The 23851-nt window shown below is 43.4% G+C and overlaps 1 protein-coding gene across 6 annotated transcripts in view; it reads right to left on the reverse strand.

Annotated features, from left to right (window-relative positions):
- Positions 1 to 23851, reverse strand: part of iqsec1b (IQ motif and Sec7 domain ArfGEF 1b) — a 222108-nt gene that overhangs the window by 135747 nt on the left and 62510 nt on the right. For 4 of the 6 annotated variants that reach the window (XM_037783330.1, XM_037783338.1, XM_037783408.1 and 1 more), the window contains one exon: positions 13078 to 13185. The exons of the other annotated variants lie outside the window; for them this stretch is intronic. In XM_037783330.1, the coding sequence (XP_037639258.1) occupies positions 13078 to 13185 (108 nt within the window). The remainder of the gene's footprint in view (positions 1 to 13077; positions 13186 to 23851) is intronic. 6 annotated transcript variants of the gene reach the window in all.

Genomic DNA, 23851 nt, shown 5'->3' on the forward strand with positions numbered 1-23851 from the left:
TGCATGCTGCTCTACTGCTGCTGCTCTACTGCTGCTGCTACATGCTGCAAGCTGCTATTGCATGCTGCTATTGCATGCTGCTCTGCTGCTGCTGCTACTGCTGCTGCATGCTGCTCTACTGCTGCTGCTGCATGCTGCTGCTACTGCATGCTGAATGCTGCTGCTGCTGCTCTACAGTATGCTGCTGCATGCTGAATGCTACTGCATGCTGCTGCATGCTGCTGGTGGTGGTGCTGCTGCTACTGCTTCTGCTGCTGCTGCTGCTGCTTACTGCTGCTCTACTGCTGCATGCTGCTGCTGCTGCTGCTCTACTGCTGCATGCTGCTGCTGCTGCTGCTGGCCAGCAGTGCGGCTCACTCTGCCAACACCCGCACATTTCTCAGCAGTGCCAAGCCCTGGCCCAAAGACTCTATTTCAATGCTGAGAACTCCCAAGAGGAGCGCAGAAAAACTATCCGACGGAGCCAAATTCACCATCGATTGGCTTCTGCCCATCACAGAGAGACAGAGGGAGGAAGAGGAGGCCAGACGAGCCACGAGCTGCTTGGTGGACTTAACTGAAAAAACAGATGATCACACTGACTACATTTACATGCAAACTAATATTCCACTTCTATTCCAAATGTAACAATGTCATGAATTTAATACGGGTCATGTAAACAACATATTTCACCTCACTCCGAATGGAACATTTTCTGATTAAGAGACATGTACCTCGATTTTGGGGTCACGGTTCGGGTACAATTTCAGTACGTTTTCAGTACAATTGGGAAAACAAAGAAAAATACAGAAAATATATATATATTTTTTCATTTATTTAGAAAATTATAACATTCTACAGTTGCTCATTGGCCATAATACTTACATTAACAGTTAAGACACTCAAATACTGACATATTGTCAATAAAAGATAAATAAATAACAAAACACCATATGCTTTAATTCGGTATTGTTTACGATCGACTGTGGTCGCATACGCAGCGATACACATTCTTATAGCTTCAGTTATTACTTTGGCATGGTCTGAATCTCGGAAACCAGAATCAGAATCGGGAATACTTCATTGATCCTCGGGGGGGGGGGAAATTGGGGTCTGCAGTGGGAGGCTGTGGGGACAAGGACTCGCAAAAAAAGAGAATATTCGGTGCATGTAAACGTAGTCATTGATGACATGAAAAGAGCTGATTGCATCCAGCACAAATGTGTACAGACAGGAGGGTCATTTCAGGGGAAAACAGACTCCAACCTAACCTCTCATCTCACTTTCATCTCCTGTGAGTGTGCTTGTGAAGTTAGAGTGATGGCTATCAACAAATGAGCTATTCACTGGAGCATGGCCATCTTTGAACTATGGGACAATGCTTCAGTGGGATCTGTAATGATACTATACTGTACAGGAAATTGGACTCTGTTGGGGTGAGTGTAAAAAAAGAACAGGACTTAGCAAACGAAAAAAAATGCAGTAAAAGGTTGTTACAGCAGCATCTGCCACCGCACAGCGTCTGCCACCGCACAGCATCTGCACAGCAAGCAACGGGGACTCAAACTGGCCTCACAGGTTTGGTTTTTAGTTCAGACTCTGCTTTAAAAAGGTTGCAGGACCACAAAAATATATTATGAATGGTTTCAACTCAACCTTGTCCGCCAATTTTAATGTATGAATGATTGTAAACATTAGAGTGGTGGTGATGGAATTAGACACGTGGTTAACGTTGTGAACCGATTGGTTAGGTTTAGGCAAGAAAATGACTTGGCTAAGGTTAGAAAAAAGATTATGGTTTATGTTAAAATAATAACGTAACAGCGTAACACGACAGCGTAATGCGACAGCGTGACAACGTAACAGCTCAACACCACGCCACAACGCAAGTCACAATGCAACGTCACAAAGTAACGGTGACAGCGTAACAAAGAAGCGTGACAAAGAAGCGTGACAAAGAAGCGTGACAAAGAAGCGTGACAAAGTAGCCATCATAAATAAATAACAACTGTCCTAAGCGAACACAGGACACGGGACATGAACAACGGTCTCTTGGGTGAAAGTCCTGTGTTTGTTTGACCAATCCACCTCGCCTCCCACCGGCCCTTAGTGTACGTTCTTGCTCTTTAGTATACTGCGCCTCTTTCAATAACGGTCGCTCGATACACTACGCCACTTGCTCTGCGCGTCGCTCGTTGTACTACGCCACAAACGTCGACAATCAACGTATTCGTGGTTTGCAGAAAAGCACAATGCCAACATGTTTTCCTGCCGACTGGTCTGGGAAAAAACAGGGAACATTAGGATAAAGTCTCTATAATGTAACCTTGTTTCAATAAAAGGCCTAGTTCTCTCTCCCGTTGAGTAAAAGTACAGAGCCCTGGCCTCTATTTGAGATTTCATGGTATAAATTATTCTTTTCTGATCAGAAAAAAACAAGGCTATAGAACACTGACTTGACAGAAGAATCAAATAATCAACTATGAGGAATCAAGGGGTCACATGGCCTCAAGCTTCACATCCTCCTATACAAGGACAAACATTACACAGCCAATCTGTCCGTTGGTGTTCACAGATGAACAGTGCAATAAGAAACAGGCTGAATGGTGGAGCTGAGTGTAAAGTCTTGTGGAGTGTGGTTGTGAAACAAAGACAAAACAGAGCTTTCATTCTCTGCAAAACTAAATATTTTAGAGGCCCAAAAGTAGGCACAGAGGGAAGCTGAAGGAACCATTATGTAAATAATATGGGCATTTATCTGTGCGGATCCAGCTCTGAACTGACGGAGCAGGAATTTGTCCTCCAGAAATTCCCAGTGTGGTTCCTGCCGGCGAGCTCAGCCTCCCAGCAGGGCTCAGGATTGGACCTCACATATCCACACTCCGCTGCAGGCGGCATCACGGGGCTGTCGGCCCGAGCTCGCACATACTCATGCGTCCTCTCACGGCCTATGGAAAGTTAATTAACTGCCTTTTGGAAGGCGGCAGGCCCGTGATAGTGATGAATTAGCGCTCCTTCCCGGCCGCCTCCCTCCTACCGTCGGCGGCTTTATAGCCCAGGGGAAGGAGCGCTATAGTCTGCTTGGTCCCTGGTATGTCGTACATCAACTAGCTCCAGTACTGGCAGGAGACTACAGTTTTGGGAGACGGGAAGGAAATTAACAGACAAGGAGCCAATAATTGAGATAACACAAACAAACCCATTAGTGGAAATCAAGGGTGCTCGTTAGTTTCTCTTACTTTAAGAGCCCAAAACAAAGCAGCCTTTTTTTCTGTTGTAGTGAGGATGTGGAGAGAAAATAATGATGCAGCTGCAACACAGCAATTATCTTTTATCCAACTACGTCCTTTATATTGTATTTTGATGGGGAAAAAAAACAGAACTTCTGGCTATGAAAACAAGGCTAAAGTGAGCATGGCTCACATCCCCCCACTCACTGCTTGACCCCTACTAAAGTAGGGACAAAGGTTGTGCCATTTTGGAAAAAATTCCCAAATGTTGGGCACCCTGAACGAGGGATGGGTCATGATTTTAAATTTTTTGAATAGCCGTTAAATTATATAAAATTTTATAGTTTATTCGACTATTCGTTCCATCTTAAAACATATATATATTTCCCTTGTATTAACCGTTGCAGGAGCTGCCTGGTAGTGCGCAAGCGCACCCCGACGTCATGTCCGTGTGCAAGTGGCGCCGCGCCCCTAGTAGTGTCTTTCCACTGGCCTCCCCCACTGTTCCAACAATATGGTTGAAAAATACTGGGGATGCACCGATACCAGTATCGGGTCCGATGCTGTGCTCATGTACTCGTACTCGTACTCGCAAATCGGCTCCGATACAAAGGCACCAATACCACTTTACGGCAGCGCAACGTTAACCTCTCGTCACCATCTTTCATGTCCTCGCGCTCCACCTCCCCGACGGTGTGGGCGAGACGGGCCGGTGGTGCGCCCGAATAATAATCGATTAATTCCCAGTGATTTTCGAATAGTATTTTTGCTTAGAATGCACATCACTACTCTGGACTTCTAACCCCCAAAAGGCACAACTAGACCAAACTGTCAAATGTGAAACCATCAGACCAAATGGGAAGTTCCTAAGTTAAATACTTTCAGAGTTCTGCTCCGGAAACAAAAGTGTGACACACGAACGGACGGAAGGACGGACACACGGAGCGCTATATACCCCACGTGAAATAATAAAATAATAAAGTGAAATTGAATAAATGCAGGACAACATAGAGATGTATTGTTGTGCCAGTACAGTAACCCAACGTGATGTGAAGGGTGAAACGTGAGACGCTGCTTGAGCTCAGTGGGTGGTCTCGATCGAGGCCTGGACAGCTGGCTCACCTCACCGTAAAGTCTGATAAAGACCTGACTGCTAGGACACATTATAGAGAGAGGAATCCTTCCGTTAGTGGACATGGAAAACTATTTAAATTGAAAGGCGTGAAACTTGTTTGTTACAGAAAATCTAATTTTCATGCTTTTGGGGAGAAGCAGGTTTTTAGTGAACGAGGTGCTTCTCGTGTGTGGCAAAGCTGTGCTGCCGGGGTATTAGAGTCGTACTAAGCTGCGGTATTTGAGGCTGACCATGTGGTTCATAATTACCAAACAACACAGGGGCACCTCTTATGATTTAGTATTACACTGCCATAAAGTTTGGGGACTTGCAAAAGAGATTTAATAAAAGAAAGGTCGAAACTGAAGTCTTTAAAATAGCTCCAGATCTAAAAACCTGGATTCCACAATTCCCATAATGCATCTCAATAGTGTCATTAAAGCCCCCCTCTAGTGTATTTTGGCATTTCTATGATATTCAATATTTATTTCAGTCATTTGCTGACTAAGTTGATTGGAACCAACACTGACTGTCTCTCTCTCTTCTTTACCGTCTCCTGGTGGAGATAAATTAACGGAAAGCAGCCGATACCGGAGGTTTGTGGGCCTCTAACAGGTCAGAACTAGAGACCAGAGAGAAAGATGTTGTGTGTTCAGCGTTCAGTGCTTTTGTAGCTTCTAACTGAATTTCCGATTTCACTGTTTGTACTTTCAGATCTCTGCTTTATTTTACCGTTTGGCTTTTCAGCTGCATAGAAGTTGTGTTTAGTTGCTGCTGATGAAAACCCAACATTTCCTGATTTTGCTGCTTCATAATAAAAGCTTTTAAATAACAAAATAACGGGGGACTTTTATTGTGAATACTATAGGAAATAAAATGTGTTTATCACCGTTTTACAGCCACTTCTTTGATTAACGGGTAACTGTAATGGAGACTGCCGTGCTGGGCTGATGCGCCGAGTCATGCATGTAGACACAAGAACTTGGCTTGTGTCTTGAGGAGTTGTAGCATTTATTCACAGACAGCCTAAACTGTACACACTGCTACACTCACAGCTAGTTACAGCTGACTTCCTCTCACCGTCACTCCGTCACACACACTCCCTCACTCTCTCTCTCTCTCTCTCTCTCTTGACCGCGAACACAGACACTCTCTAATGTTAAATACACAACCTACGCACTGAGTTATTCCTTAAGGCAGTTCACTACTTGTATAACACATCTTAGTCCTGTATTCAACATAATTGAATATCATTCTGTCATGGTGGACGTGTGAGGACCATTATCGTGACCAATCAATATCTTGTCTAACGATAAACTCGTTATATCGCCCAAGCCTACTCCACATGCAGGATTTATGGGTTGAGTAGAACTCTTCATGACTTCTACTCTGACGTTGACGTGTACAATCATGTGACTGCCCCTTTAAAGTTGTTTAATTGTCATTTTCTCATTGCTCAGATTAGAAAACAGTGTTATAACTCTAAACCAATAAGGACCATAGGGAGTAAGAAGGAAAATAAGAGCGGGAAAGAAAACACAGGTGAGGTAATTTAACAGTGATATGTTCTCAGTAAACCCACCTACTCTGGTGAAGGAGGATGTACTCCTGCCGATGCCTGCTTGTGTTCAAATGAATGCAACTGGGGCAGAGTATTCACGGAAATCTATAAATATTCCCCCAGCTCCAATGACAGCCATTGTGGTTATTTATAAATCCCATCCAGCTGAATGTGCCGAATGCTGCGTCACAATCCCAAACAATCACACAGATGCAAGGAAACCATCAGCAACTTTTTTTTTTTTGTTCAGCTCCGGCACCATGCAGAAAAATTAAACATGATTTTTAATTACAAACAAAACAATAGCTGCTTCCAAGACGGAAAAGGAGACGGCGGCGTTGTGGGCGCAGCAGAGACGACTAAATCCCAAGTCACACTGACTTCAATACGATCTCAGGGCGGGCCAGTAATGACGAGTTTCTTTAAATGCAGGGATGACACTGTTGGTGCATCGGAGATAGAGAGAAAGTACAGAATGGAAACATAAGCCGCTGACAGGTTTAATGATGTAGGGCTACGATTTGGGAGGGGACGGATACATCAGTGAGCTGGTCGACATCAAAGTGTGCCGAGATGAAATGAAGGCACAGTCGACTGAGTGGTGTGAGGCTAACTTTGCCCCGACACAGCCTGCATGCTGATCACACACACACACACACACACACACACACACACACACACACACACACACACACTGCCACTCCCATTCCACTTCAGAGGCAAAGCAGCGCAGCCATTTGTCAAGGGTATCGTGGATTGAGTAAACCAGCCACTCACTATGCATCTCAGCACAAAATAATACCAACGTGAGCCAGGGGCAAATTAATATTTCGTTGCATCAGGCGGTCCGTGGACGGAATTAAGCAACTTCGGACTGACGGCAGGATTTCTGTCTCCAAACAGACACAGAAAAAGCCCTGAAAGGCAAGGTTAAAACTGCTGATTATTTCTGAGTTTATCCAGATACAGTCAGAAACTGACAGCTGTTATTTTCACCTTGACTTTTAAGACTTATTCAAATGATTGAATCCCTGTTGAACAGATGCAAAGTCATACAAAACTAAATCTAAAGAACAATAATCATAACACTGTGCATATTTTACAATCTTAAAATAGATATCTGAGACCTGGTTACAAATGCTGAACAGAGCAATATGCATTATTAATATGCACAATAAGGCATCAATAACCCAATGATAAGCAGTCGATCCTCCTTTATGCACTCTGCAGAGGACCAAAGAACAACAGCAGAATGAACAGATGAGACGATTTAATCTCGCCACCAATGTCCTCATTGTAGAAGACAAATAAGTGCATTAGAGGTTGGTGTTGTGACTACCTGGGGCGACACCACAGAGGTGGTTCAGACTTCATTAAACATGCACAGCTTACGCCTCAAGTCGAGAGCAAGGAGAAACAAAGGGGCACATTAGCATATTTGTTTTCCTAAACTAACAACAGAGAGCCACAGACGGAGATGTTGGTGGGAGGGCGGAGGTCAGAGACACATGGTGAACAAGATCACATGACTAAATGGTTGTTTAGTCGTTATGGTGACAACGCACGTCAGTGGGGCCGTAAAGTGTGATCGCGGCTCGCCGGTAGCTTGTCCTTCTCCGGAGAGGAGGGGAGTGAGGCGGAGGGACCGTCAGACCCGCTGGCCACCAACTAGGGATGCACCGGTACCGTTACCGGTACCGGCTCCAATACTGTGCTCATGTATTCGTACTCGCAGAACGGCTCCGCAGACCCCTGACACCTTTTACGTGGGCCAAGCCCCGCCTTGGGGGCACGACGCGGTTGGGGCGCACTAAGGACAGTCTGCCCCGGTGACACTTTGTCCACGGCCCCGGGAAGCACCTTCCCCCCCGAGCCGTTCCAAGCCGACCTAGAGCCGGTCGCGGCGCACCGCCTCGTATGCGGGACTCCCCACCCTTTAAGCCTATAAAACCTTTGAGAATCACCACAGAATGACAAGGAGACAAAGAGGTAACCGACAACCATCTACAGTATACACAGGTTACGCCAAATACACAAACAGTTTGACCACCAACTGAACAACATCTACGTACAGATATTTGACCGCTGTCATTGCAACGCTGTGTTTTAATACTGTACATACAATTGAGGGACTCTGTCTGCAGGTTTGAATGAATGAAAATGGAGGCTGATGACAGCATGTGTGTCGGTGACATCAGCAGTGCAGACAGTAAGAGATCTCATCGGGACCGAACAGACTGAAACTTAACCCAGACCAGGTGTGCTCTTTGTTGGCTCTGTGCTTGAAGGCCAGATATTTCAAGTATTAGGTGGAACGTGTCGTCAGCAGCACCACAGGTTCATTGTGGCGTCTGCTATTGTAGACAGAGAGTGGATGAAACCCAAGAGAGGGAGACAGTGACATCAGTCTCAACAACAAACTGACTAAGAAAAGAGAGCGAGATGAACTTGATATTGAGGTTTACAGAAAAGTCTTTTGCACAGATCACTGCCTTGTTTCTGATTCACACCATCTAATGGAGCACAAACTGGACATCTATCCACTGGGGAGAGACCATATCGACAAACACAGCAGCCAAAAACAACCAGCCTGACATCAGATGTTGGAAGGCTTTGAAAGCCTGCAGTTACCCTCGCTGAGCTTTCATTAAAAAGGCAAAAAAAAGATCTAACAGAGAACACCAGATCAAAAGGAGAAGCAGACCACAATGAAAAACGAACATATTGTCTTCCAATACGTGACTGGAATTTCTGAGGAGGGTTTCTTTTTCCAAACTCAAAATGACTGTGTTTTTCTATGCTGGCTTGCTGAGACATATGCTGTCGATAACGTTACGTTACGAGGAGTCAAAACTCCGCAGCGGCTCAAATCATGTTACTAATGTTATCCACTTAATTACCTACTTACTCCTCCTCATCCCCTACATGGGTAATAAGGCTGCGATGACATCTCTCCATCACATTGTGTCCGTGGCAACAGACGGCTCCTCTCCCCATGACAGCAGCATCTTGTCCTGCAGCTCCAATTAAGACGCACCAGCTAGCATGGCCGGTTCTAGCTTTTTAGGGGCCCTATGTAAAATCTTGTTATTTGACCAAATGCTACTTTTGACACATAAAAAAAATATTTTTAAAAATATAAAAATACATATTTTTATGTGTAAAAAAAAGAGAAGAAAAATTAACTTAGCTACATTGTTAACATCAAATTATAAATGCAAATTATAAATAAATTTAAAAAAATTAAAAATGACTTTATTAGATAGATTATACATGTATGAATAAAATAAAATCACATTTGATGTTTTATTTACATTAAAGGTCACTTTAAATGATTGATTAATGATAATTCAGAAAAACAAAGATATTAATTTCGGGACAGTTCTGGGAGGATGGTGAAAAGCTGAGAGCCCTCGTAGTGCCGCTACTCGGTCATGATCTTCATCAGCAGATGGAGTTTGTCCAGTTGTCATAACTGTAGATGTTTAAATTTCCCCTTTTTTTTTTACAACTACAGGCTTAAAATTAACATTCAAAGTATATTTCTACGATATTTTGATCCTTTGCATTGTAATCTTATGAACGCTGCTCTGTCAGAAACATGGCACATTTCAATCCAGTAACTAGTCCAGTTGATTGTTTTACAACTTGGTTAGAAATGTTACAGATGTCCAATGACTGGATGGAAGACTGAAATGTTTCTACACAGAATTAAGTTTCTCTCTATGAAGCATCTTTGAGCTCACTGTTTTGGTTTTACGGCTCACAGCTTCACGGCTCTCATCAACCATGTTTCCAGCTGCAGCAAAAACTCTGATAAACCCCACAGAACGCTACCGGTCCAGCACCAAACATCGGACAACGTTTGCAACTAGCTGGTGAGCTAGTGGAGAAATTAGCAACTAAAGAGCCAGATATTTTCAGGAGATGTTGCAGATCAAAACTGAGCAAAACGGAGGGTGAATGTTGGTTTGTCGGGTGTCCAGAAACACGACTCTAAATGAAAGCTAATGTTGCTTGGTGTTTACTGGGTGAGTAAACGGGCAACTGTTTACTAGCACACTAGCTATACTGGCCCAAATGGCCAACAAAATCAATTAATGCAGCTTTAAAGGAATAGTCCTCCCCAAATTCAAAAATATAGATTTGTTCTCTAGTGCTATACATAAATCTAGATTGTTTTGTTGGGAGTTTGCTGAGCGTTGGAGATGTCGGCCGCAGAGATGTCTGCCTTTTCTTGAACATGATGGAACTAGATGTCACTCGGCTTGTGGTGCTCAAAATACATTTGAAAAACACAAATCATAACCCGGTTACTCAAGATAATATAGAAGTGTATTTTCTTTTCACATAACTACACTCACCAACCAAATCACCGAGCAAAGTGAAGCTTGCATCCTGTATAATCGACACTGTTAGCTCACCTAGCACCGCTGAGCTAGCTAACGTTACAGCTCAGCCGAGGAGGATGCCATTAATGTTGACATCTGGCGCGCTGTCACGAGCCTCTTGTCCATGAGTAGATGCACGTTTCCTTCAGTGATACCGTTGGTGAGTGTAGTTTGGTAGAAAGAAAATAGTTCCTACATGAAACAGCTCACAACAATGTCTGTAGATTATCGTGAGTAACCGGGTTATGATTTATGGAAAGAGACATCGCTGTTGAGTTTTCAAATGTATTTTTTGACGCTTTGAGCACCGACAGATATCTAACCGATATCTCCAACACTCGGTAACTCACACCAAAACAATCTAGACTGATAAACAGCACTACAGGTAAGAGGGGAAATATGTATTTTTGATTTTGGGGGTGAACTAACCTTCAATATAAATCCATTCTACTGAAGTGCCACAGCGAAATGAAACCAATGCTTTCTATGATCTCACAGTTTGACTCAACATAAATCCTTTAATAAAAATTCTTTAATAAAAGTGAAGTGTAATAATGTTCAGTAAAGAGCAGGATCACCATGAATCCACACGTCCAAGAGCAGGACAAGTCCAAAAGAGGAGAGTGTTCTTATCTCTTAATGTTACCCCTTCTTTCCTGCTGCTGACACATTTAATCTCACATCTGCCACATATAAAAGCTCAGTAATCTGTCTCTAAAGCTGCTCCACTGTACAGCGACACATCGCTTCACAGTGGGATTCTTTACCTGCGGCGCTGTGTCACTTCCTCCGTGCCTCTCGGGGGGTTTAACATAATTGCATTCATTATCCAATCTACACACCTACCTCCTATTGTAAGTTTCAGCTTGACCCAAACGTCATTCAGAACACAACTCCCCGGCCGATTGTAATTGATGTGCACTTGTTCTTCATGTTCTCTGTCAAATACGTCCTAATAGAGCGGGACAGCTCAAGACCTCACTGTAATCACAACTGTTTAGCGCTCCTTCTTTGTACTCTCTTCATCTCCACGGCTAATTACAATCAATAAACATGGTGAACAAACACGACTCATTAGGGCATTCACTATCTCCTTCCTCCCCTGGCAAAAGCCGACAGAGCGAGTATCTCTTTCCCCCCCACAAACCTGCTCTCAAGCTCCGAGCTGGATACTCGATAGATACAGCGAGCACGGCGTCAAGAATAAAACCCCTTTGAAATTGCCATGAAGCTTTTGAAGCCTACGTCCCACTGCTCGACGCTCTCAGGGTTTTCATCTCTCCCCATCTCTCCTCATTTGCCGAGGAGCTCTCAGGGCCTCGCTGAGCAGCTGTAATGAACTCCGAGGAAAAAAAGGGCACGGAGAGCCAGGCGGGGCTGTACTGTACTGTATGTGCCCGCAAGATGCTTTATGCAAACACCCCTGCTCGCAATAATCTGCACAGCTGTAGCGGCCGCGGCGAAAGCTCGTCACTCATTTTTGTAAGATATCCTTCAAATCTTTTAGCAAGTAAACATGAAAGATGGAGAGAAGAGATATGAGATATCATCCACAGGGGTCTGTTCTGCCAGCTCTATCCCAGAAAGTAGTCCGTTCCCCTACTGCGCTTCTACTTCCTGTCTGCGGTTGTGATGAGTGTTGTTCATTTTCTATGTGAGCGGATTTGGAGGCTGAGGAGGCCACCTACCAGCTCGTGCGCAGGAGGTGGTGGAAGGCTTCACAAGGAAAAAAGGAAAAGACTGACAAACAAAGAAGCAGTCAACAGCAGCGTGGGGAACGGCGGGGTCAGAGACGTGATGTTCCATCGGGCTGATAAACAGAGTGAAGCTGTAGACTGGCGTCAGGACAGAAACTGGGGTGATGAGATAGACTGAAAATGGAAATGGAAATAGAAAGTCTTGATGGAGTAGGGGTGTCACGATTTCGATCCTAAATCGGAAATCGATCAAAATAAGCTTTCGATCTCGATCGTCAAAAACAAAAGCGTGATCGGCGGTTATTATATTCTATTTACCACGCCCGCCTACTCGCATGCATCTGTGGGAAAATACAGCTGGAACAGACGGAGCTCCTGAGGTAATGCTACTTTCCAACATCGTCGACCCTATCTTTAAACTACTCAGTCCAGCACTCGTGACTAGGCAGGCATGATGGGAAATGTGGGCCGTCCCTGTCGCTACGATACACTTCCTGCATGAATTAGCCTAGCGGCTATTAGGCTTGCTCCGGTAGTCGGTGTTACTGGTGTTACACGGTGGTCGGGCAAACACTGATAACATTACGTACCCACCGCTCCCACCGTCGTTTTGCTGTTTTTACAGAAATAAAACTCATTCAGTTCATTTTGGCGTATCAGCGGCGTGTTATCAATTCATAGTCGAACGACGGACGCTACAAACTGAAAGTGAAAGTGTCTGCTGTGTACGGAGTCTCAGCTCAGAGCAGCAGGAGTCAGATGTCAGATTTAATCCCAATGCCCCAATAAGGGCCCTTGGTGACAAATAACGATCAGACGAGAGTAACAAGCGTGACAGTCAATGAAAACAACACCGTATTTTTGTAGACTACAGCACACCTGTAATAAAAAGGGAGTTCAGATCTCTTTTTAAAGAAGAATTTTAAAGTGTAAATGACAGTTGTCAGGATATAAAATCAATGACCTGTTGAGCTCTATGAATCAAGACTCCATAGTCCAGTAATGGTTTGTTTAAATCAAAAATCAAACTGTGGATTTGGAGAATCGTGACACCTCTATGATGGAGAAAAGGTGAAAGGTTCAATAAAAAAACTCTTTGATTTACCCAGAAGATGCAGACTTCCATTTGCGACAGGGGTAACTTCTTCTACATGGAGGGGCAATAAGGGTTAGAGGGATCTCTGAGACTTCTACGGGCAATGAGGCGTGTCGCCTGCAACATAAAAAGAAAAGAGGCACGTTGAAGCAGTTGCACATTTCATCAAGAAAATACAGCAGTTTGTTTTCATTCCAAAATCAGACAGCAAGTGATGCACAGACGACGGCATGTTTCAGCTGCAGTATGAATGTACGGTACTCCAGAGAGGAGGTCCGTCAGCACGCTGACTCCCACTGAGCTCAACGCATTTTGGCAGAAAGAGAGATTACGTTTGTCCACTGCCCGCAGCATTTTAATGCCTTCAAATCAGGGCCGGGAACTCTCATATATGCATTATCACAACGGGCTGAATCAGCACACAGAGCTCGGTGTCAGGTAGGGAGGAGAGGGAGGAGGAGGAGGAGGAGATGCAGGAGATGAGACATGATCAGAGTGTAATGTGAGACGACAACAGAGGCTGTGGAGAACAGATATGAACAGGAAGGAAGCACAAGACAAGAGGAAGCAGAGGAGAATTACTCTGTTATCTAACTTGTTAGCATAACGACCTTCCCGGGTCAAATCTTTGAAGTTCTAGTACAGGAATTACCCACAACACGTGTGATCATAATTTAACAGGTAAATTACAACACAGACAGGTAAAGCTGTATAAAGGGCAGATATTTTAGTTAGGGACTTTTTCTCAACTTTGTTTGGGACAGATGTTACACAAATAAGTTGAAATGCTTCCATGAGCAGGGAGCAGAGGGGAGGGAGTGGCCGTCAGGGTGAACGGAGGACTGGCCATAAATAAACCAGCTATATATCTCTCCTCTTGGTGCCTAATTGCTGCAGCTGGCTGAGTAATGGAAGACGCAGCCCCTTGTTATTGAACCATCCCCTCAGCGAGCACTGGTGCCGACTGCTACGCGACGTAATGTGCTGCCTCTGGACGACTTTGACCTCCTCGCAAAGTGTCTTTCCCAACATTCCTGTTCTGTGTTCTTTCCTGGGAAAAAAAAAAGACTTTGCAAAGTCATTCTCCTCGAATTGATTTCTTCTTTCCGTTCTCGTCTAACAGCAGCAATACCAGCGTTTGTGTCTGATGGCACACGAGCATCAAAACCATCCCACACAGATACGAAGCATGTTGTGCTATACATCAGACCGGCAATACGTCATCCAGGATAGGCTCTCATGGCCACGCCCCTTTTAGGGGAAAACCAATCCCGTGTCCCTCATAGACGGTAACAGAGTCAACAGAAGAAGTTGAAACATGTCTCCAAACTTCTACTTTAAACAGACCGCTAAATTAATGCTATGCTGAAGAGTTGCTGTGTAGTTGGTTGCACCAACAATAAATCCTAAAATGATCTCTGATCTGTTCCCCTGCCGTGTCCGAAAAAAGATATAATAGAGGGTCTTTATGGCTCCAAGCTATAGACCAGACCAGCATGGTCTTTATTAGGGATGCACCGATACGATACCATTATCGGGTATTGGTTCCGATACTGTGCTCATGTACTCGTACTCGCAAAACGGCTCCGATGCAATGGCACCAATACCACTTTACGGTGTTGCGCCTGAGTGACGTCATCTCTGAGGCTTAACAGTCATAACGTCTCCAAACTAAATCTCAGCCTGGAGATCAAACAGTTGATTATTAACACGTCGGTTATTAACAGACGACACTCAGCTCAGAACGCTCAGGTTCAGGCAAGGTCGCAAATAATTATTAGACGTGTATAAAACAAAAGTTTGTATAACAAGAGATGAATGCATACAAACGTTTTCTATCCCCCAAAAGGGGGCGCGGCCTTGACTGTTTGCAAAGTCCCCGTATGTGACGGTGTGATGCAGGCAGCAGCAGCACTGGTGCAAAACAGAAACCCAGATGCTCACATCTGTGTGGGACTTTACCGCCCGTCTTCTGGGAATTAAGGAGCCTTTTAAGTTGGTCTTGATGAACTCATAAACCTTCACGGTGGACAGCCGAGGGAGCACTAACTTCAGGAGGGTTGGTAAAGGCTGATATAAAAAGGAACATTAAAGAGATGGCTCTGATTAGCCTGAGATAAGAAGAACAGGACAGGACTGGATGAGGAATAACAACGACGGTTCAGCCTAGAAGGGATGAGGAGTTTTGGAGAGGAACGCTCGGTTTAGTGTGATCAGACACTCTCGCCAACAGGCACTGGCACTTTGGCCGACCCCTCCAAGAGGCCCCAGTTAGTTTTATCTTTCTGATTTATGAGGATAGTACAGGCAATGTTTGCTTTTTTTTAACTACCACATCATATTTTTGAGTATATTTTGTAAATGTTTCCCTTTTTGAATGTTCCATGAAAGAATTGCTCCCTAGTGAAATACTTTAAAGTAATAATCTGCAGCATTTTCACATTAATAAATTGTAGTTTTGCTCGACTACTTTCACAATCAAACACTGCATGAACTTACAAACACTCCAATAAGTGGTTACAACCATATATAGCTGCAATATGAATGTAACTTAAAAGCAAACGTAGCACTTGCAGATTAATATATTAAATATTAATGTTAGTTTTGATTATATTTCTTTATATAACTGTATTATTTATGTGTATCATTTTTACCAGCTCCTTTTTAAAATAAATATCAACATCTAAAAATAAAAGTATCAGTCCTCAATTTAACACGTTTATTAAATGTAGAAATTATCAATAACCACCTTTTTGTACATTAATTGACATCACCCACACCATGCAGATGGTTAACGGATAAGGCTAGCTTTTTTCTAGAGTTGAAAAGACCAAAAACAACAATTAGTTAGTCCGTCCACTACAGATAAACAGAGAATCCTTAACTACAGGTCACTAATATGTAGTTTTATTTAAAAATCCTCAGCAATTTCATATTACATTTGGGGAATGAAGTTTTTAGCAAATGTTATCAAACAGGAGTAAATGGTGCATTTGTTGGGGACTATTTTCAGTCGGGCATTAATACAGATGTGTTGCTCTGGTGAGTATTTACAGCAGAAGGACGGTGGATGTGGGATTGTACACACAATACTTGTTAGTAGAATCAATTCATTGTTGGTTTCAGCCCGTTCTCACTCCCAACCCGTCAAATACGGCAGCTTGGTGAGTGGGGTCTGAGAAGTGAAGCCGATGCTGAAGTGCCTTAAACTTGCATTCTTTCTAACATCCAGCAGGGGGCGACTCCTCTGGTTGTATAGAAGTCTCTGAGAACATGAGTCTACTTCTCTCTTGCTTTATTACCTCAGTAAACATTGTAAACATGAGTTTATGGTCTCAATCTCTAGTTTCAAGTCTTCTTCAATACAGCATGATGTTCATTTAGTAAATGATGGTCCCATTTAGAGTCAGATAGACCATAAAGCAGGGGATGCTTTAGGGCGGGGCTACCTGCTGATTGACAGGTCGCTACCACGGAGTTGTCCGGTCTGGGAGCTGTCTCTGTTTTCATCTTACAACTTTAACCCTTTCACAGTGTGTTTACACTTCATGAAAGTTAACTAACATTTTTGGTCGCCTAATAACGTCTTATTCAGCGTTCAGTTGCACTTAGCTCCACCTTCTTGTTTAACTTCTGGTTGCAAAAAAACAAGATGCGACAGCCAAAATGCCGAACTCAAGGCTTCAAAACGGCAGTCCATAAACCAATGGGTGACGTCACCGTGACTACGTCCACTTCTTATATACAGTCTATGCCTTAAGCATAAAACTATGACGCTCTAGCCGTAGTCATGGTGGGAGTAAAGGAGGAAGTATTATAAAGAGCGTTATAGTCGAGGTCGGGGTGGATGTTTGTGTCCAGAAACCAGGAGACGGATGTTTGTGTCCCATGTGAAACCAAAAGTCAACGTTGACTCATTTTAAGTTAGGTAGAGGTACTACAACACTTACATTACGCATCCTACTTAACTACGTGACAAACATAATTATTTTAACCCAAACCACAATCTTTTCCTAAACCTAAACAAGTTGTGTCCTGTGGAAATGGAAGTTTATTTTGGAAAGAATGTGTATGCAGGTAACGAATGCAAAACTGACACTAGAGGGGTAACTAAAGCAGAGCATCATAGTTTAAAGCGTAGGGCCATTGACCGAGCTGCCATATTTGATGTGTATTTCATGTTGCTTCATTTGTATCTCATGTACTATTTTAGTTTTAAGTATAATTTTAAGAAATCTAGGAATACATTTTGCAAGACAGTAACCGTTTTTCTTCACTTTTACTTTTGACAATTATGATTCCATGCATATAGTTTAAAGGAATGAGGCTGTTTCAGGGTGGCATGAAATGAAACATCACGAATCTCCTGAAATGAACTTGCGGCGGTGTTAACCACAACAGCTAAACTTTAATTAACTGCTCATCCAAATTACAGCACATTCAAATTACAGCCACTTTTACATCACTGCAGCAATCAGGGAGCGGCGCACCAACAGGAACAGAGCGAGACAGAAAGGGCACACAGTATGTGCTGTCACGGCGTCACTTTAAAATATTCACACTATATATATATATATATATATAAGCAGTGCTAAACATCCAAATGTTTGCTGGTTGATGATAAGTATGTTTGAAATAACTTGATGTCACAAATAGTTGCCCTCTGGAATGTAAATGTTAAACCCTTGAACTCATTGCGATGTAATGCAGCTTGTGATGGGAAGACCCTGCATCAACTGGAACTCTAACAGCAGCATGCCATACGGATAAACGTGCCCCAAGGACAAACGGGTTGTGCTCTTTTGCGACCCAGAGCTGCCAGTAATAATCTCTCATCCATGGAGGTTAAGTCCTGGATGGAGATTTCCCACTGCCTGCCATATAAGCTTGGTGTTATCACTGGAGTGCAGGTTCTCTGCTTACATAAAGCCAATCTCTAAACACTCCGGCTCCCAAAACTTCTAAACTGTCGGAGGGCTGGCAAAGTGGTTTCAAGGACTAATTGAGCTTAATAATGGTGCTTATGCTGGAAAACACACACACACACACACACACACACACACACAGAGAGAGTCCTAGTCAGTACAGACGCACTGTGTCTGCTGTTATTACAAGTTCTCAAAATAACGATGAGCTCAAGTTTAGTGTTGTTAAGTAAAGCAGATCTACTGTAACTATTAAAGGGGACACGTCATGAAAAACTCTTTTTCAGTGCTTGTGCTCAATCATCTGGGTATCTGGAGTTCCTACCAACCCACAAACTGTGAAATAAGACGACCCAGTCAGTCTTTTGTGGGCTGCTTAGATCAGAAAACATGTGATTCAACTTCCATTCAACTTCCTATGTCACAAGCAGGCTCATTAGAATATATCACCCTCAGCTTCAGAACTACCTTTGCAAAGGTGCGCCATATTTTTCTCACAAGCCAATCAGAGCAGACTGGGCCTTTTCGGGAGGCGGTCTTAAAGAGACGGACGCTAAAACGGAGCGTTTCAGACAGAGGGTGAATACAGGGATATTCAGACAGACAGTACGAGAAAAATAATGTGTTTCTTGAACATGAAAGCATGTAAACATGTTCTAGTAGATACCCAAAATACAAGTATGAACCTGAAAACCCCCCTTTAAGTAAATGACATAAAGTATTTAGGGCTGTCACAGTATAGCCATAACAACGCGACTACTTGGCAACTTTCTTCGCTGACGACACAGAGATACCATGTGATACCAGCGTTGTTATACTATTGGCTCACAAGCCTTGTAAGACGTGCGAACCAAACATCAGATATCTTCCACAGAGATAAACAAAACATTCATTTTGAACCTGTCAAAATGTTTTAAATGATTAATTCACAATCAATATATATATATATATATATATATATTTAGTAAAAACCATACTTTTATTCATCACTTTTCTGAAGCTCTGTGGATGTATTATTAAAAAAATAATAATAATACAAATAATAAAAAAATATTCGTCTACATAAAATGTTACCAATAAGACCTTTAGAGTTATGCATAATTAAGGGAGTGGCCACATTGAGTGACAGGTGGGTGCTGTTACGTCTAGCCGCTAGTTTGGCCGTGTTTGTGGTAGTGGTGTCTTTTGGAGGAATTTTCTTGCAAATATTGTGCGGTTAATTAATGTACTAACAGACCCTCCAAGAAGTCTATTTCTAGTTTTTTCAGTTAGTGAAATTCTAGTATTATTTTATTTCTATGTTAGCACTAATTAGCAGGTATCGGTGTCTGCGCTCACCGTACCTGGTTTGTTAGCTCGTTGTACTAAAAACACTCTAAGGAGCGACTGTTCATTTTTAACGTGAGCCAGCTCTCTCCATATTGTTTCCTAATAGGAGGTGGTCAGGTGGTGGCGCTAATCGGCAAATTTTGTATGCCTCTATAAATCTGGACCTTTATACTTGCAGTTGTGAAATTAGAATAGTGTCACGATGAGGTAATGACCCTTCCTTCTTTTCTATATTCCTTGAGGAAGGCGGGTCAGGTTTCGGAGCGATGGTGTTGGTGATGAGTCAATACTGTACTCTCTCTCTCTTAATCAGCACAGGACAACAAGGTCAACTCATCTGAAACACAGTCGTGCGTCTCTGCACCGCGGCCGCTCCAGCACCATCCATCAGGGCTCAGAGCGAACCAGAAGCAGCTTCCAGACGAGGGAGAGATAAACACAAACACAGGGAGTGTCTGAGCCTCGCTGCAACACACAGCACTAAGCTAGTGAGCGTGAGAACTTCTTTTTTTTTTCTGTTGACACAAATCCCAGGGACAAAAACACCCCCACCTCTTTACTTCCTCACGATGGATGAGTAGCGTGTACTGCCGTCAGTTACGTAACACGGAGTCTGCCGTGTACTGTACTTCTCAAAAAGCGTGTTTAAGCGGTTTTGCTTTATATAATGTGGAAATCCAAATCTTCCTCTTTTCGCTAGATAGGCTGCATCGTGTCCTAGACTCTGTAAGCACGCCTGCTCATGGTGTTACTTAACAAAAAGAGGGACATATTGGTCTAATGTTGGAGATCAGAAGCTATTCTGTTCCATATTTGTCTGTTTTCTTCAAATATTCCAGGAAAAATGAAGAAACAACAAGCTGAAACATCATCAGAGGGCATTATTGAGTCCTGAAAGTTGCCGTGCACCGATGATGACGAGATCAAACCGTTATTTTCTCCAAAGAAGAAAATGACGTGCAAGTGGTGATCTGAGAGAATTAAACATTTCCCGACAATATCATGTTGACAGAATCCAATTAACCTTTGCTGCTCCAGTGTGAGGCCTTAGGAAATCAGCTTTCCTGTAGCGCCCCGCCCTCTATCATTCTCTCCATCTCATTTCTCTCATCAGCATCACATCAGTGAAGTCTAGAGGGAGAGTTATTTATAAGCTCCAGTAGTAAATACAAAGATTTCATTATTGATGGTGCCCACTGCTCAGCTCATGACGAGGCTTACCTAAAAACATGAAGGCTACCTAACGGAGAATTATTGCAGTTTATCACACCTTTGAGTGCTGGGATGTGCTTTATAAGGAAGGCTTTGTGTTCAATTGGGCCACTTCGTTGCGCTGTGCATTGCCATCATCACCACCACCACAGGCTCAACGAACCACTTCACAGTGGCCTATATCTCCTTATCCCTCAGGAGCAGATCAAGGAATGGAAAAACAAACACAGGCCTTGGAACACATGAGCATAATCAGGAACGTGGGCCCGTCTGGCTCCACAATTCCTGAAGGATAGGCTAACATACTGGAACGCTCAACAAAACAGTATGTGGCAAAGTGTCAACCGCTGATTCTTCTTTTGTCTATAAACTGCTACTTCTTTCTGAAGGAAAACGTAAAGGCCGGATGGATTACAATCACTGGCCAGATTGTTTTCTAGTCTAGGAAGTGTGACATCCTTTTGGGCTTAGTAACAACCAGGGCTGTCCTCAGCCAAAGAAGTTCTTAGTCGACTATAGGGATGCACCGACACCGATACTGTGCTCATGTACTCGTACTCGCAAAACGGCTCCGTGACGTTAACCTCTCATCATCATCTTTCAGATCCTATTGCACTTGCTCACGCTCCACCTCCCTGACGGTGCGGGCGAAACGGGCCGGTGGTGCGCCCGACCCGGCGGGGCCGGGATCCCACCTCAGCCGGCGTGCGCTGACAGGAAGTGAACATGGACCCAAACTGTTGCCTAGCAACGCAATCCATTGCTATTCCGTTGAAATGCACTAAAACGGAGTGTTTCAGACAGAGGGTAAACACGGGTATATTCAGGCAGACAGTACGAGGATAATAACGTTTTTTTCTTAACATTACAGCATGTAAACATGTTCTAGTAGAAACACAAAATACAAGTATGAACCTGAAAATGAGCACGACATGGGACCTTTAAATTAGCAAAATAAAATGAAAAACATCGCCCAAAAACAAAATAAACGTCGATATACTCCAAAACACTGATAGCCGATATATTCGTCCAATCGCCCATACCCTATCATGTCACCTGTATAACAGCATCCACCGTTATAAAACCCTGCTCTGTTGGAGTATAAACTGCTCCACAAAAAAGACCCAAACATGGTTTGCAGTCAGTCATAAGACAGGAGTGGAGGGTGAAAATAAGGTACCCTGTGGAGATTTTGAACGCTAGTATGGAGCAATGAGGGGGTCCCCATTTGGTTTGTATCACGCAGAGGCACCAGGACGCAGTCGTTGGTAATACACAAAGAAATGCAGCAATGTGCCGATAAAGGAAAGGAAGAAGACGACTGCTAGCATTCAATGATGTAAACAATTTAAAACTATTGAAAGAATCTGCCATGAGGATGGATGGGAGTACAAACCGGGGACACCGGGTTTTGTGTCCCAAGTCAACACATCCTGCCTCAATAATGAACCAAGGACACAGTCTCCCAAACATCATCTCCCTGACCTTAACTATGTGCTCTGAGTTGCCTACATAACCGTAACATACCATAACCATAAACATGTAGATCATGCTTTAGATGCCAGGAGCAGATAATGTAGGAGATCTAATGGAATCCATTGACAGTGAATATGTTTCCTTCCTGCTAATTATCTGAATTCATTTTTTATGTTAATTTTTATGAAAAAAAAAAGCTGCCAAATATTCATCCATAATCATTATGATTAGCATAGACACAATACTGACAACGTCCTTCGTTATGCCAATTAATGAACTAGACAACAAACATTTCTGTTGACATATTTGTCCTCATGTATTGCATGAATGTTAAAATTAGCTCCATCTAAAAGCTTTCAGGAGTAGCTTCACCAAAGTCTGTTTCCTTATTGCTATGCTAATGTATGCAGCTCAGGAGTCTCGTAAGTAAGATGTTTCCATCATGCATTGTTCTTGACTGCTTCACCCTGATTAGCACTGAAACAGAGCAGAGTTAAATGCACCTTATTCTCCGTTAGCCCTGGGAGATATTCTTACGCAGGTGTGTTGGTGCATACCGTGTGAAGGCACATAGCCACTGGGCGCTACAACCCAGTTAACCTTGGCAAGCTCCTTCTCACACAATGTCAGGTCAGCATACAAAACACTGCACCTCTCCCAGCAGTGCAGCATTACAGCTGGAATGGTTTTAAAAGCAGCCAACATGCCCGGTTCATCTCTCACTCATGGGGACGAGGAGACAGCAGGAGGCCAGAGGAGGACGGGGAGGTGGAGGGTAAAGCTGCTGACGGGACCGCTCACCTGCTAAATGACACAGCTGGAACACCAGAGGGTCCTGTGGGACTGAATCCAGAGGTGGAGATGATGCTCACATACACCACTGATACTGTGTACAAAACTTCTACACACACACACACACACACACACACACACAGGATGTGTCTCCTGTCTAAGGTTAAAACAATACACTGGTTTTCGGGTATGTTAGACCACTAGCGGTCTGTTATCAAATATCATATTGGCCAATCAGTGTGTCTTATGTCGGGTACACACTACACGAGAATCAAGCAGATTTTTGGACCTGATTTGTCAGCAAAGCCCAGATGTTTTAATGGTTCTGAAGACTAGCTTTTTCAAATAAAAAATGACTTGCACAAGGACCTTCATCAGGACATTAAGGACCTTCATCAGGACATGAAGGTCCTTCATCAGGACATGAAGGTCCTTGTTGACCGAAACGTTGACTAATATAAAGCAGAGAACAGTGTGTGTGGGAGCAAGTCATTTTTTATTTGAAAAAGTGCATATCTACTGGGATCTACTCCCAGCACCACAAACTATTTTGAGAAAGTGCATGTTTTCCTCTCCTCTAAAGACCATCTTTCCAGATGTTCCAGTGGTGTGAGGTCTGTTAAGAGTGTTTTTTACATCCCCCGATCGGCTCAGAAGTCCATCCTGGCCTCGTAAATATTAAACATGTTCAATATTTACGATGGGATCTCCTGTTGTGTGTGGGGAACCCCGAGGACAGACGATGACGCAGTCACGTGGGAAAGAACGATAGCCAATAGAGAACCAAGCTGACTACCACCGCCGTCATGGCAGACGCGGCTAATGCATGAGCTAATGCTAAACGTGAATCATAAAGTAATAGTAAGATGGAGCTCAGAGATGGAGGACAGACTTGTTAATTTGTGGCAACAACACAAGTGTTTATTTAACGTGTCTCCATGACTTCATCCATCCATCCTTTGTGAATTTTCAGTACAAAGTAGAGCAATAACTAAAAGCACTAATTCTTCCTCCCGTCGTCCGTCATGTTTGTTTACGATAAATTCACA

This window comes from Sebastes umbrosus, chromosome 1, assembly GCF_015220745.1.
Source record: "Sebastes umbrosus isolate fSebUmb1 chromosome 1, fSebUmb1.pri, whole genome shotgun sequence".
NCBI classification, from domain to species: domain Eukaryota; kingdom Metazoa; phylum Chordata; class Actinopteri; order Perciformes; family Sebastidae; genus Sebastes; species Sebastes umbrosus.